The sequence below is a fragment of the Ictidomys tridecemlineatus genome, chromosome 11 (genome assembly GCF_052094955.1).
Source record: "Ictidomys tridecemlineatus isolate mIctTri1 chromosome 11, mIctTri1.hap1, whole genome shotgun sequence".
In the NCBI taxonomy this organism is placed as follows: Eukaryota; Metazoa; Chordata; class Mammalia; order Rodentia; family Sciuridae; genus Ictidomys; species Ictidomys tridecemlineatus.
Window position 1 is genome coordinate 45,943,881 of NC_135487.1, and position 13,978 is coordinate 45,957,858.

The 13,978-nt window shown below is 36.3% G+C and overlaps 1 protein-coding gene across 2 annotated transcripts in view; it reads right to left on the minus strand.

Annotated features, from left to right (window-relative positions):
* The window catches only part of C11H1orf87 (chromosome 11 C1orf87 homolog), an 80,190-nt gene that overhangs the window by 27,544 nt on the left and 38,668 nt on the right, over positions 1-13,978 (minus strand). Inside the window, exons 7-8 of one of the 2 annotated variants that reach the window (XM_078026371.1) lie at positions 13,504-13,669; positions 6,616-6,713 (exon numbers count right to left, since the gene is read on the minus strand). In XM_078026371.1, the coding sequence (XP_077882497.1) occupies positions 6,616-6,713; positions 13,504-13,669 (264 nt within the window). Of the gene's footprint in view, positions 1-6,615; positions 6,714-13,503; positions 13,694-13,978 lie in introns of both variants that reach the window. The other variant, XM_078026370.1, reaches the window with a different exon arrangement.

Consider the following 13,978-nt stretch of genomic DNA (forward strand, 5'->3'; position numbering starts at 1 on the left):
TTCTTTGGGGTCGTGTGACAGCTCCTCTGACCTTAAGAGTCCGAAGGAAGAGAGAGCAAGAGCACACACTGACTGACCCTTTTATTGAGGAGAAGCTATTCAAATGAGGCAAGGGGTCAGGTTTCAGGGGACTGAGTCTATCTTCATGATGTCCACTGTCAGCAGGTTGGCTGACACCTGGGTAGGCCACACCCAAGGGCACAGAAAGAGAAGGGGACACACACAAGGCACTTCCATGGAAGATTCTATCCTAAACAGGGCAAGGGGTTATATTACAAAGGAACAGGTGAGCATGGCTTCACCATGGGGCTGTAGCAAGACACACTCATGCACAAGACACGGACCCTTGAACCCAAGAAGGGTGGGGAAAGCTCTGCCACATTTATGTGACTGAGCGCCTCAGCACCCAGCCAGGGAGTGTGACTCAGTCAAGTGCAAGGTTGGTCTCCCACAGTTGGTATATAGCAGGCAATCAATAAATGTTAAATGAATGAATAAGTGATTTCATCACATTCTTATAACTACCAGGAGTCAGTATGTTGGGAATAGAGTGTGAGCAAATAAGTCATGTTGCCCACCGTTAGGGAGGGCACTATTGTAAATAGCAAACTAACATCAGACAAATAAATACATAATTACAAATATCAGTGTCAGGAAATAAAAGGACTTGGTTCTATGAGAGTACTCAGCAGAAGGAACCGGATGTTGATGAGATGGTTAGGGAAGGTGTCCTTCAATTTGACTGTGAGCTAGGGATTGGGAAGAATTCACATACTGCCATCCCTGAGAGTATTTCAACATACTATTCTTCACCTAATTCAATTCAAGTACATAAATATTTATTATAATAATATTTATTGTGGCAGGCACTGCTCTAGACAGTGCTTGCGTGAGTGAATAAAACAAAGACCCTGAATATCCTGGCATTATATATTCTGCTGTTTGTTAGGGAGAGACCTATGACAATAAATAAAATAAAACAGCAAATGGCCCAATTTATGAGTAGTTGAAGAAGACAAGAGAAGAAAACAAAAGGAGAGCAGGTTAAAAGGAACAAGAAGTGTGGGAGGTGATAAATTTGAATAGGGGAGTTAGTGCTGGCCTTGTCTCACTGACAAGGAGTTATTTGAGCAAAAAGTTGAAGAACGGAAAGAGGTTGGCAGGAGGACATCTGAGCCGTTAAGAGTATTATAGGTGGAGGAGACATTTAGAAGATAGGTACCAAGGTGGATCTTTGCCTGGTCCATCTGAGGAAGACAAGGAACTGAAACAGAATGTAACTGGAATAGGATGGGCAAAGTAGCTTTGAGATGGAGCCAGAGAGATGATGGGGGAGCAGATCATGTAGAACTCTTTATAAGAACTTTTCTCCCCTGAGTGATAGGTGCCTTTAAAGTCTTTGGAGCAGAGCAATGATGTATACTATTTTAGGGTTTTTTTTTTTATTGGCCTTTTTAGTTATATATGATAGTAGAATCCATTTTGATATAATTATACAAATATGGAATATGTCTTATTTTAATTAGGAAACCATTTCTTGTGAATGTACATCATGGTTGGATTCACTGTGGTGTATTCATATATGTACACAGGAAAATTATGTCAGATTCATTCCACTGTCTTTGCTTTTTGTATCCCCCTTCCTTTCCCTTCATTCCCTTTGTCTCATCTACTGAACTTCTATTCAACCCCCACCCCTTATTATGGGATACCTTCTATGTATCAGTAAAAACATTTGACCTTTGTTTTTTGGGGGGGATTGGCTTATTTCACTTAGCATGGTGCTCTCCAGATCCATCCACTTACTGGCCAATGTCACAAAGTCATTCTTCTTAATAATTGAGTAATAGTTGATTGTGTATATATGCCATATTTTCTTTATCCATTCATTTCTTGAAGAACACTGAGGTTGGCTCTACGGCTTAGCTCTTGTGAATTGTGCTGCTAGAACTACTGATGTGGCTGCATTACTGTAGCATGCTGATTTAAAATCCTTTGGATATATACTGAGGAGTGGGATAACTAGGTCAAATGGTGATTCCATTCCTAGTTTTTGAGGAATCTCCATACTGCTTTCCAGAATGGTTGCACCAATTTGTAGTCCCACCAATGTATGAGTACCCTTTTCCCCACATTCTCACCAACATTTACTGTTGCTTTCATTCTTAATAATTTCCATTCTGGAGTAAGAAGAAGTCTCAGTTTTAATTTCATTTCTCTAATTGCTAGAAATGTAGAACATTTTTTCATATATTTGTTGACCATTCATATTTCTTCTTTTGAGAAGGGTCTGTTTAGTTCCTTTGCCCATTTACTGATTTGGGTTATTATTATTATTATTATTATTATAGTATGGTGTAAGTTTTTGTATATCCTGGAATTAACTCCCCATCTGAGAGGCAGGTGGCAAAGATTCTCTCCCATTCTGTAGGTTCTCTTTTCATGCTCTTGTTTGTTTACTTTGTTGTGAAGAAGCTTTTTATTTTGATGCTATCCCATTATTTATTTTTTATTTTATTTCTTAAACTTTAGGACTTTTTTTTAAAGGAAGTCAGTTCCTCCAGCCTATAAGTTGGAGTGTTAAGCTCTAGTATGTGCAGGATTTCTGCTCTAGTTCCTAGGATTTTGATCCACTTGAGTTGATTTTTTTGCAAGGTAAGAGATGGGGGTTAAATTTCGTTCTATTATATAGGTAATTCCAGCTTTCTCAGCACCATGTGTTGAAGAGGCAACCTTTTCTCCAATATATGTTCTTGGCACCTTTGTCTAGAATGAGGTAACTGTATCTATATGGGTTTGTGTCTGTGTCTTCTATTCTGTTCCATTGGTCTTCTTTCCTGTTTTAGTGCCAATACCTTGCTGTTTTTGTTACTATAGGTCTGTAGCATAATTTAAGGTCTGGAACTGTGTTGCTACCTGCTTTGCTTTTCTCATTAAGGATTGCGTTGGCTATTCTGAGCCTCTTATTTTCCCAAATGAATTTCATGACTGCTTTTGTTATTTCTATAAAGAATATTGGAATTTTGATGGAAATTGCATTGAATCTGTTTAGCACTTTCGGTGGTATGACCATTTTGACAATATTATGTCTGCCTATCCAATAATCTGAGAGGTCTTTCCATCTTCTAAGGTCTTCCTCAATTTCTTTCATTAGTGTTCTATAGTTTTTATTGTAGAGGTCCTTCACCTCTTTTGTTAGGTTGATTTCCAAGTCCCCCCCTCCCCAGGCTATTGGGAATGGGATGTTTTTTCCTAATTTCTCTCCCAGCTGATTCATCATTGGAATATAGGAATGCAATTGATTTCTGGGAATCTACTTTGATATGAATATAACTGTTCCAACTTTCTTTAGAGTTGGTGTACTATACCTTTTTCTATCCTTTTACTTTTAGCTTGTCTATTATGTTTAAATCAAAAATTATTATTATAGAAAGCATTTAACTAGTTCTTCCTTTACAAATGGAATCTGAAAATCTCTGCTTTTTAATTAGTACATATGGATCATTTATACTAAAAGTAACTCTTGATGTGATTAGGTTTTAATCCTATCTTATTGATATTTATTTTATATTTGTCATATTTATGTTGTTTGTTACCTTTTTGTCTCATGTGTATTGACTGTGGTTAGGTTTCCATTTTAAAATATTCTTTTAGCATCTTTAATTAATTAAATTATTCTTTTAGCATCTTTAAAAAATTATAGTACTCCAGTTACAGTATAAGAGCATCATCACAGTATTTTATTTATTTTTTACTCTCCCCTCTTGTCCTTATATGACTTTTATTTATGTTATAAACTTCATACAACATTGTTCTTATTTTTGCTTTAAACATCTAATTATCTTTTAAATAGTTTTTAAAAATTAAACAAAAATGTACTATTTTATTCATCTACATATTTACTATTCCCATTCTCTTTATTCCTTCATGTAGATATAGAATAATTATTTTTGTTCCATTTGAAAAACTTATTAAAATATTTCTTGTGGTGTTGATCTGCAGGTTATTAATTTACTCCTTTCTTGGGTATGTAACAAAGTCTTTATGTCATATTTGTTTTATGCAATGCAACTTTTCTGAATAGAGAATTCTAGTTGATAGCTTTCTTTCAATAATGTGTAGATGTCATTCCACCATCTTATTTCTTACATTGTTCCTAATGAGAAATCTGTTATATTCTTAGCTTTGTTATTTGGTGTTGTTTTGGTCTCAGCGTGCTTTTTAGACTTTGTCTTTACATTGCTTTAAGAAATTTGTCTATAATGATTCTTTGGATGGTTTATTTCAAGATTTCTTTTTTTCAAGATTCATTGAACTTCTTGGGCCCATGTCTTTGTAGTTTTCTCCAAATTTAGAAAAAAAATTCAGCTATTAATTGTTCAACATTCTTTTCTGTTCTCCTCTCTTTCCCTTTCTGAGATTTGAATTTTTGTACATTAAATCTGTTGATGGTATCACAAAGCTGCAGTAATCCTTTGTTAATTTTTCCTTCATTATTCTTCATAATTAATTTTATTATGAATAGTGTTTATTTCTATGACTTCAAGTTATTTTTATTCCCTGTTTAATTTGCTATTATTTCTATCAAGAAAAATTTAAGCATTACATTTTTAAAATAATAATTTTATTACAGTTTTAAATTTACTAAAAAAAATAAGACAGAAAATTATCACTCACCTTTCACCCAATTTCCCTTTTCATCAGCATCTTACCCTATTATGGTACAATTAAGGGCCAATATTATTACATTTCAATTAAATGAAATTCATACTTTATTTTCATATTAGATTTTGTATACTTGTCCTTTCTTCTCTAGTTTCCATTCTAGCTACTGTATTAGATTTAATCTTCCTGTCTTCTTATGTTCTTCTTGATAGTGAAAATTTTCAGATTTTCCATGGTCCTCACAATTTTGAGGAGCACTGGTCAGCTAACCCTCTATTGTGATTGGTTTAATGTTTTTCTTATTATTATTCTGTTATTTGTTTTGAGGAAGAAGACATGTATTTTTTTCTACCTAGAAGCTTCATTTGTATCTTTTTCTTTCACCCATATTTCTCATTATGTTCATGCCTTCTTAATAAAAGAAGATATTTCTTGTATAGTACATATAGGAAGTATATGGGGCATGGGGGTAGGAGGTATAGTAGAATGAATCAGAAATTATTACCCTATGTACATGAAAGGTGTGATTCTACATTATGTATACCAGAAGAATTAGAATTTATACTCCATTTAGTTATGATGTATCAAAGTGCATTCTACTATCATGTATAACTAATTAGAACCAAAACATCCTTATCCATTAATTATATTATCTGTTTTATTTATGTACATGCTTTTATTGATTGACTTTTATCTTAATATTAGGTCATACTTTTCTTGCTTCTTTTCATATCTGATAATTTTTGTATGTATGCTAGAAATTGTAAAGTTTACATAATTGATTAAAATTATTTTATTCCTTTAAAATTTGAGAGCTTTTTTCTTGGATATATTCAAGTAGTTTGAAGAAAGTCTGATCATTTTTTGTTTCTTTAGGGCTTTTAAGATTTGTGGAGTAATTGGCCCCTCTTCAATACAATCAGTACCCTTCTCAGGACCCTACTCAATGCAGCATGTGTTAAGAGGTTTTCTTCATTGACTGTTGGAAAAATGAACTATTTCTAACACTGCAAGAGATCTAAAAATTTTCCTACATCTTTATCTTGTGTTTCTGTTCTTGGCTTGGGTAGTTTCCTCAAATATATGCATTACTCAATACTCTCATGAAGTCCCAATGGCAATTCTTGGAAATTTCCAGAGAAATATCTCTGGGGATTTATTTCCTCCTCCCTTTTTCTCTGTAGTGTGCATTCCATCCTCAGTCTTTCTGATCTCCAAACTCTATTCCTTCAACTATGAGTTCTATTTGGCTTCTCCTTTCCTGTGCAATAAGTTGAGCTGCTCTCATTGGTTTTCCTTCTTTCAGGAATCAACATTCTATAATTCTTGATGTCCAATGTCTGAAAACATTGCTTCATATATTTTGCTCTTTTTTGTGATGATTATAATTCTTTATGATTCATAATGGCTAGAAGGAGAAATTTCATGCTTTGTTTTTCTATGACCAAGAAAACTCTTTGATCTTAATAAAAGCAAACATTCTTTAACCTGGTTGTCAAGTGACTGAAATTGATTAGGTCACATATAAAACTTGTAATCTTAAGACAGATCTCTGTGTTTGGCATCCTAGTAGAAAAATGAGAGCATAAAAATTTGTCTTAGCTTCCTAAAATACCATAGACTGTGTGACAATAGTCTTTAAAAACATACATTTGTCTTTCACAGTTTGGGACTGAAAAATACAAGATCAAAATTTGAACAGATTTAGTTCTTGGTGAGGACCCTCTTCTTGGTTTTTAGATGGCCCCTACCTTCTTGCTGTATATGCCCTCTTATGACAAAAGAGGAAGTGTCTCCTCTTTTTGAAAAGATACCAATTCTACCTTAATGATCTCATCTAAATTCTATTACCTTTCAGAGGGCTCACCTCCTAGTATCATCCCATTGGAAGTCAAGAATTTATAATTAGGAATGGTACAAATATTTAGTCTATAACAAAAATCAACTTACTTTATTTCATCTTGGTAACCCAAGTTTGGGTGGTTAAGCAATGTTTCCAGCAGGCTCAAGGTCAGGTATAATCCATGCTTCCCACATATAGCCCTGACCTAGAAATAAGAAAAGATTTAAAGTTTTACTAGGATGAAACTAATGATTGAATTTCCTTTCCATAATTAATGCCTACATGATTTTGATGGTGAATTAATACCCAGGAGTGCATTCTATTGGATATCATTGAGGACAAGAATATCTAGTTGAATGCTTATAATCAATAAATTTTTATTTAATTGACACAGAATTTATAATTTAGAAGTTGTATTAACTTTGTATAGACACTAGATGCTCAATAAGTATTTTTTGATTGAATAGAGTGTCATAGTGGTTCACAAGGATGTAATATGTTCTAGGTTCAGCTAAGAAACCAATTCAGATATCCAGTTGGTGGGTGAATGATGCTTAAATTATTCCATATTTTCATGGATATGATAGCATATGTTGTGTGTTTATAATAATCATTTAAAATAGACTTTGGAATCCAAGAGATCTTATTTTGTACACCAGATCAGCTGCCTGTGCCATGGGAAGTTACTTAATCTTTCTGTGTCCAATTACTTCATCTACTAAATAGGATACTTTAAATTTCCATGGATTCTGTGAAGGTTACATGAGAATGTGAATAGTTAGAATGGCACTTGGTTTTTAGTAGGCATTTGAATTTTATTTGAAATAAAGAAAAGAAGGAAGGGAGCGGAGTGGAAGGACAGGGAGATAGGTGAATGAGGAGGGGAGAAGAGAAATACAGAAATGGGAGAGCAAAGAGACATGGAGAGAAGGGAGAAAGAGATGTGGGGTGGGGGGAGAAAGAGGGAGAAAGGAAGAAAAAGAGGAAGGAAAGTAGTAAGAAAAAATTTCCTAATTCAATTTTTATACTAAATAGTAGCTAGTAACCAAAGTAAATCATCCAAACTAAACTATTGGTAGCTACTGTTATTATTTTGAAAGGAAGTTCAGTACAATGAGTATAGTAAGTATATCTTCTAATTTTTTTTTTTTTGCTTTGAAACCCTGAGCCCTTGTTGACTCTAAAGAGTTTGTCATTCTTAAAGTTGGACAATTTCTAGAGAGAAAAGAACTCAGCTAAAAGTAAGACTTTCAGATGCAAACCAAAGGGCTCTCACAGGACCACTATTTCTGCCCCCAACTATCTGAAGCCTAGGTACCAGGGAACTAGGGACAGCCTCTAAAGTCCCAGAGTCCCCTGAAGTTCTCCAAACTAGCCAATCCTAAACCTGCTTGCCCTGCTTTGCTCATTATTCTTGAGAAAAACACAACAAAAGCTCTTGTCCACATTTCCCCTTTCACCCCCACTGCCTGCTGCCTGCCCTGTTGCTTCCCTGTGTGGTGCAGCAGGCCTCCTCCTTGTAGAAATTTCAAGAAATAAACCATCTTTTCAGTGACAATTGTCTCCTGATCTGCTGGTCTCACAATAACAAAATAATAATAAAACCTACATTTTAAAACAGTGGGGAGTAGCTCAATGGTAGAGCATTTGCCTAGCATGCAGGAGGCCCTGGGTTCAATCCCCAGAACTATAAAACAAATGAACAACCAGTCACCAAAAGTCCATCTTCACTTGTTTCTATAAAAGGAAAGATGCCAAATCTGCATTTGAAGCTTGTGTCTATGACTTTTTAGATACAGAGGTATAAAGTCAGGGAAGCTGAAAAGAGAAAAATAGAGATTGTTTTGAAATATGAAAAAAATGAACAGAGTTTACCTAAAGAATAAGGAGTTGGGGAGAATTCTAGGCAGAGGAAAAGCAAGTGTAAATAAGAGGTAAAAACAAACTTGGTGCTATTGGGGAAGGTATGAGTTTTGACGTTACTCAATCTAGTATGGTTTTGCATCCTTTTCCTGTGTAGGCAGTAATTTTTTGTTACTTGCTGTGCTTTCTTACATGAAAGTGGCTTAATCAGTGCTTGACCTGTGTTTCATTCATTTTCTTATCACCATTGCCTACCACAATTTTAAAAAATAAAGGATCAACAATTTAATACATGGATGAATGAGTGGGTGGATGAATGAGTTGAAGTCACTGGAGAGTGGAGTGTGTGTGGGTGGAGGTTGGCACAAAACAAAAAGAGGTAGAAGTTGGTTGCATTATGCCATTTTACTCCATAAATAAGAACTAAATAATCCACATGATTAGCACATATTGATGTATTTTTAAATATTGACATTAAGAGGTTATTCTAAAAACAGATCATTCACTTCTGGTAACACTAAGTTTTGCTCTTGGCTAAAATGAACAGCAGATTAGAAATGGTGCATCAACGTTCCTGGAAACAGATTGATTGACAGCTACTAAGAACTGACTGCTGACAGTTGAAGAGGAGAAACAGAAACATCTGCCAGAAAAGCCTTGTCATTTAGTGTTATTCAGGATGATCATTAAAATATTTCAAAGCACTAATATTCATAATGATGACCCTTAGGAAGAAAATGTTCTTCTGCTTACTAGGAAATGTTTTCAGTTAGAAGTAAATAAAATAGCTGCTACTTAAAAAAAAAAAAAAAGATATGAGATGACTAAACATTTCCTCAGAATACTGTTTGAAAGAGTGGTACATACTGTCATGACTCCCTCTTTTCCTATGAGTAGTTCCATTTCCCTTTACCCCACTGCTATACTTAATTCTGTTTACCAAGTTAATAGAAACTTCTATGAGTTTACATTTTACAATTTTTAAAAATTTTTTTGGTAATGGGGATTGAACCCAAGGTGCTTTACCCTGAGCTATATCTCCAGTCCTTTTAATTTTTTTATTTTAAGACAGGGTCTCACTAAGTTGCTGTGGCTGGCATTGAACTTGCTGTCCTCCTGCCTCAGCCTCCCCAGTAGCTGGGATTACAGACAAGTGCCATGGCACTGGCTACAAATTCTTGATAGTACTAGTTATAAAGATATCTTTGAGGTGTGGGTGTGGGTCTGGGATGATCATGTCATTCTTCCCCAAACTCCCTTCCCTTTTGGCTTTATTGATCACTCCCCTGTCTCCTTTTGTTATTTTTAGTCTCTCTTATCGACTTCTTTTTGGCTACCTACTCTTTAACAACGCATATGATTCTTGACCCCCTTCCTTTCCCACATTCCATTATATCCTTGGGTAATTTTAACTATGCCCATGGCTTCCACTTCTTATGGAAGTGTCTTAAAACATTATTCAGCTTCAGCCTCTACTGATCTACCTGGGCCAGGTTGAACTCATCAGTCCATCCTGTACCCCTCCAGATTACTCATTTTCTGATTCCTCTCTCAGAGAATGGCACCACCATTCAATCAGCTGCCAAGCTAATGACTTAGGAATCATTTTGATTCCTCCTAATCCAGGGTTTTCATTCAATGAGACACCAGGACCTGCTTTTTTATCTCCTTTGATCTCGATCCCTCTTGTTAGTGCCTTAGTTTCAACCCTCAGAATCTCTTGCTGGATCATTGAAGCAGCCTTCAAAAAGGGTCTCTCTGCTTCTAATATTGCCCGCCTCTAACTAATTATCCAAATAATATCAGGATGCTCTTTTTTAAAATTTCAAATTTGATCACACCATGCACTAACTTAATATCCTTCCCTGATTACTTTGGACCTTCAGGATAAAATTCACACTCATCAGAAAGACCCTTCTCACACTGGCTCCTGCTTTCCATTCTAATAACAATTTGAGCAGGGACTTACAGCAGTCCCTGAATTCACTCTTGTGCCAGTGCTAATTCACATGGTTCCTTTCTCCTAGAATACCTTTCCGCTCTCTTCTCTTGCCCCATATTATCCTTATCCCCAATCTTTGCCAAACTCATCTGTCCTCTAAGATTCAGTATTTCCATCATCTCCATTGTGGGCTTTAAGGCCAGGATACATTGATGCACTTTCTCTATCTTTAAAGTCTGCGCTACCACTGTGTTTATCACAGAATTGTGATGACACGTTGAATTTTCCCTACACTCCTGGAGAAAGAAGGAACTGAAACAATACAACCCATCGTCCTCAGTGCCTAGAACACATGGAGGGAGTATCATGTTAAATGCAAGAATAGATTAAATATACCTTATTGATTGGAAAGATGCCTATTGCATTGGAGGAGGGCAGTGATTGAGAATTAATAGGAATCTCCCCTTTGACTGTTTAAGGGAAGATGCACAGATATTGAAACAACTAAGTATGGAAAAAGGGGCCTGATCAACTGCAGAAGGTCTGATGGTCCTGGCTCACTAGGTAAATTAGTGTTCCAGCTAAAGCCCTACTACAAGAATGAATTTCACATCTACAAAAATCCTCTTCTGATAACAGTGAAGAAGCTACGTGAACTTGAAGCCGAGAGTACTAAGAGATGAGCGGCCTGTGCTCCAGCGAGTTCTTCCTGAGAGGAAGGTCTGGCAGGAAGGTTTGGGAAGGGCTCCTGATGTGAAGCAGAATGAGGACGAGTTCAAGAGGTGAAGAATGTGGGTTATGTGTAAAGGGTTAAGTGGACCCTGAACACTTAGGAACTTCTTAGGTTCTACAGTCCTATTGAGTCTACACTTGACTTGGGTAATGATAAGTGGTTGGTAAACAAATATACGTGGATCCGTATTGTATTAGCAGTCCCACCAAAAATCATCACTATATCAAAAAAGTGCAAGAGGAATAGGAAGAGTGGGTCCAGAGAACAAAGATGACAGATACTTGACCAGTTTCCATTCTGTTCTTTGTGCAAGGTCAAAATTCATGGATTTGATGACAAGACCTAGGGATTATCCTTGAAGGCAGAGTTTATTTATCTTGGAAGCCATAGATGGTCTGAGAACCCTTTGAAAGAGCAGCTGTTTGGATATGCTTATTTTTAAATATAGATTTTTATTTTCCTGGATAGAAAGCACACAGCTTTCATGAGATAGTCAAGAAGGTTCACAGTTCTGTCTTCTACACTCTAAGGTTGTTAAGAACTACTAGTCAAAAGGAAAAAACTCTCTAGTTCAGATATGGCCTTTCCCATTCTACTCTGAAGTCCTGTATCCAGGAGCAAGGAAGTGTGGTGTGGCTGCTGCTGCTTCCCTTGGGCCTCAATTTGCCTCACGTTTTGAGGAAACAAAATTGTATTTTCCATGCCTCCCAGAACTGTAATAGACTTTGAGTGAATTCCAGATGTCTTAAGAGATGCCAGATGGCTCATGAAAGGCAGAACAGCTTCAAGAAAGTGTGCCCCATTACTTTGGATCTAAACCACAAGATTGAGCTTTTTGGGGAATAAGAACGCCCAAGCTCTTCCCCCATAGCCAGTGTTCGATGTGACCAGCACCAGACCATGAGAGGCTCCTCTTCCTATAGGAAGTGAAATTTTGAAGTGAAATTCTCACAAAAATATCTATTTTTAATATAAGAGGGAAAGGAAGCTAATATTTAGAGCCTGGTATGTCAGGTAGTATGCTAAATACTTTCACATATTTACTTCATTTAATCCTCAGAATAGACACAGAAGGTAGCTATTTGGAACCCATTGTTTCCAGATGAAAAAAAAAAATGAGACTCAAGGAGATTAAGTAAATGCATTTTAATTGTCAAGCTGTTTATGTTCCGTTCTGAGTATCATTTGAGGGCATTCAGGTTCATCAATGGTATTTTGTGGTTTCAAATCTAAAAAAGAATTTCTGCTTCTTAGTCTGTTTCTAAAGATCCTCTCATGAACACAGTAAAAGTTACTTATGATGGGCAGCCTCACACTCTCCAGCACTATTCTTTCTCCTTCTAGTGAAATATGTTGCATGTATAACACACACGCGAACACACACACACACACACACATTGACGTTAACATAAGCTTTGCTTTTGCACAGTTAACTCTACATCTGAAGGCTCCGAGGAAGCTGTTTTTGGTTATAGAATAAGAACTTCCTTCAGCATCTTGTATTCTTGCTTCCTTAGTAAACATAATTTTTAAACCTCAGTATACCTAGATGAAAGGTATATGCTGATTTTCTGACAGAACATTTCCCCAGCTGTCATTTCCACCCTTTTCCAAACCTGTAAAATTCTAATCTTGTCTACTGGATTCAATGGACACTTTCTACCTAGTGGACTTTCAGTTCTGGCTCTCTATTTCCAGAACTCTTCTACTTGGAATCCTGGCTGCACCTCTTGTTACCTGGCCCTTGATTGGAGTTGATTGGAGTTGACCTCTTCACGACTCATTTACTAAATGGGAGGATAATGTTTACCTTTGTGGTATTTTATAAGGAATAAACTTTTTCAGTGTTATATGAGATCATGTGAGTAAAGCATTTTGCAAGGTTCTTGTAAGAATTCAGTAGTGTGGTGATGATGAGGTATTTTTAAAACAATGGCAATGATTATTTTACCTGCATCTAAGGTAGTTTTGGGTACATCTACCAAAGATCCATGAATTAATATGGTTCTGGATCTTCTTTCATGAAACACATCTGCACTGTTAATTAATGCTCCAAAGCAGCATGCTAACCTCTATCAGCAATAAATTACATCAGTCCCTAAAATATGGTGTTCCTAAGGAATGAGACACCACATGCTGATTTTACTGGAAGCTGGGAGAGCATGTGAGAAATGAATTTGGCCTTGAAAATATTGTTTTCCATTGTGAAATATTATTTGGATATTGTCATATTTTCTATTATTAACATAAGACAGCCCAATTATAAGTAATTCCTGGACCAATTCTGCACATTTCATAATTCCTTTTGTATTTTGTTTTTCTCCTCACAAGCATAAAAAACAATTGTGCAATGTCATTCACAGGCAGAATAGAGATCATAACTACTCCTTATTTTTGAAGACTCAGTGTTCTGAAGTTGCCTTTAGCTGAACAAATCTGAAATGTAATTTTGGTTACCTTGGCTGGGGGGAGACAGCCAGAAAATGAACGGTCTTCTTTTCGAAAACTCAAGTTGAGATTCTCTATGTTGAGTTTGCCATTGGTTGTCCTTAGTACCATCCTCAAAATCTCCAACAGGCTCTTGTCCCCTTCTGATGGTGAGCTGGAGTCTTGAGGTGGGGTTCTTAATGGAAGGGTAGAGGAAAGGCTATGAAAAGAAGATGCATTTGAAGTAGCTGCTTGTTTCCATACTGTGTCTCTCAACTCTGTTACCCACCGTGGATCCCCAAGAACCCATGGGCTACATCCTAAATATTTGGTGACCTGGTCATGGGACTGCAAGTGAAAATTTTACAGATTAACTAAAATCTGCCTCAACGGACTAAGCTCTAGAGCTTCTTCCCATGAGTCACCAACCAATCTGACTGCAATATAGACTGAGATTCTTAAATCAACTTCCTCTTCTTTTCCCAAATGGAGAGAAAAACAAATG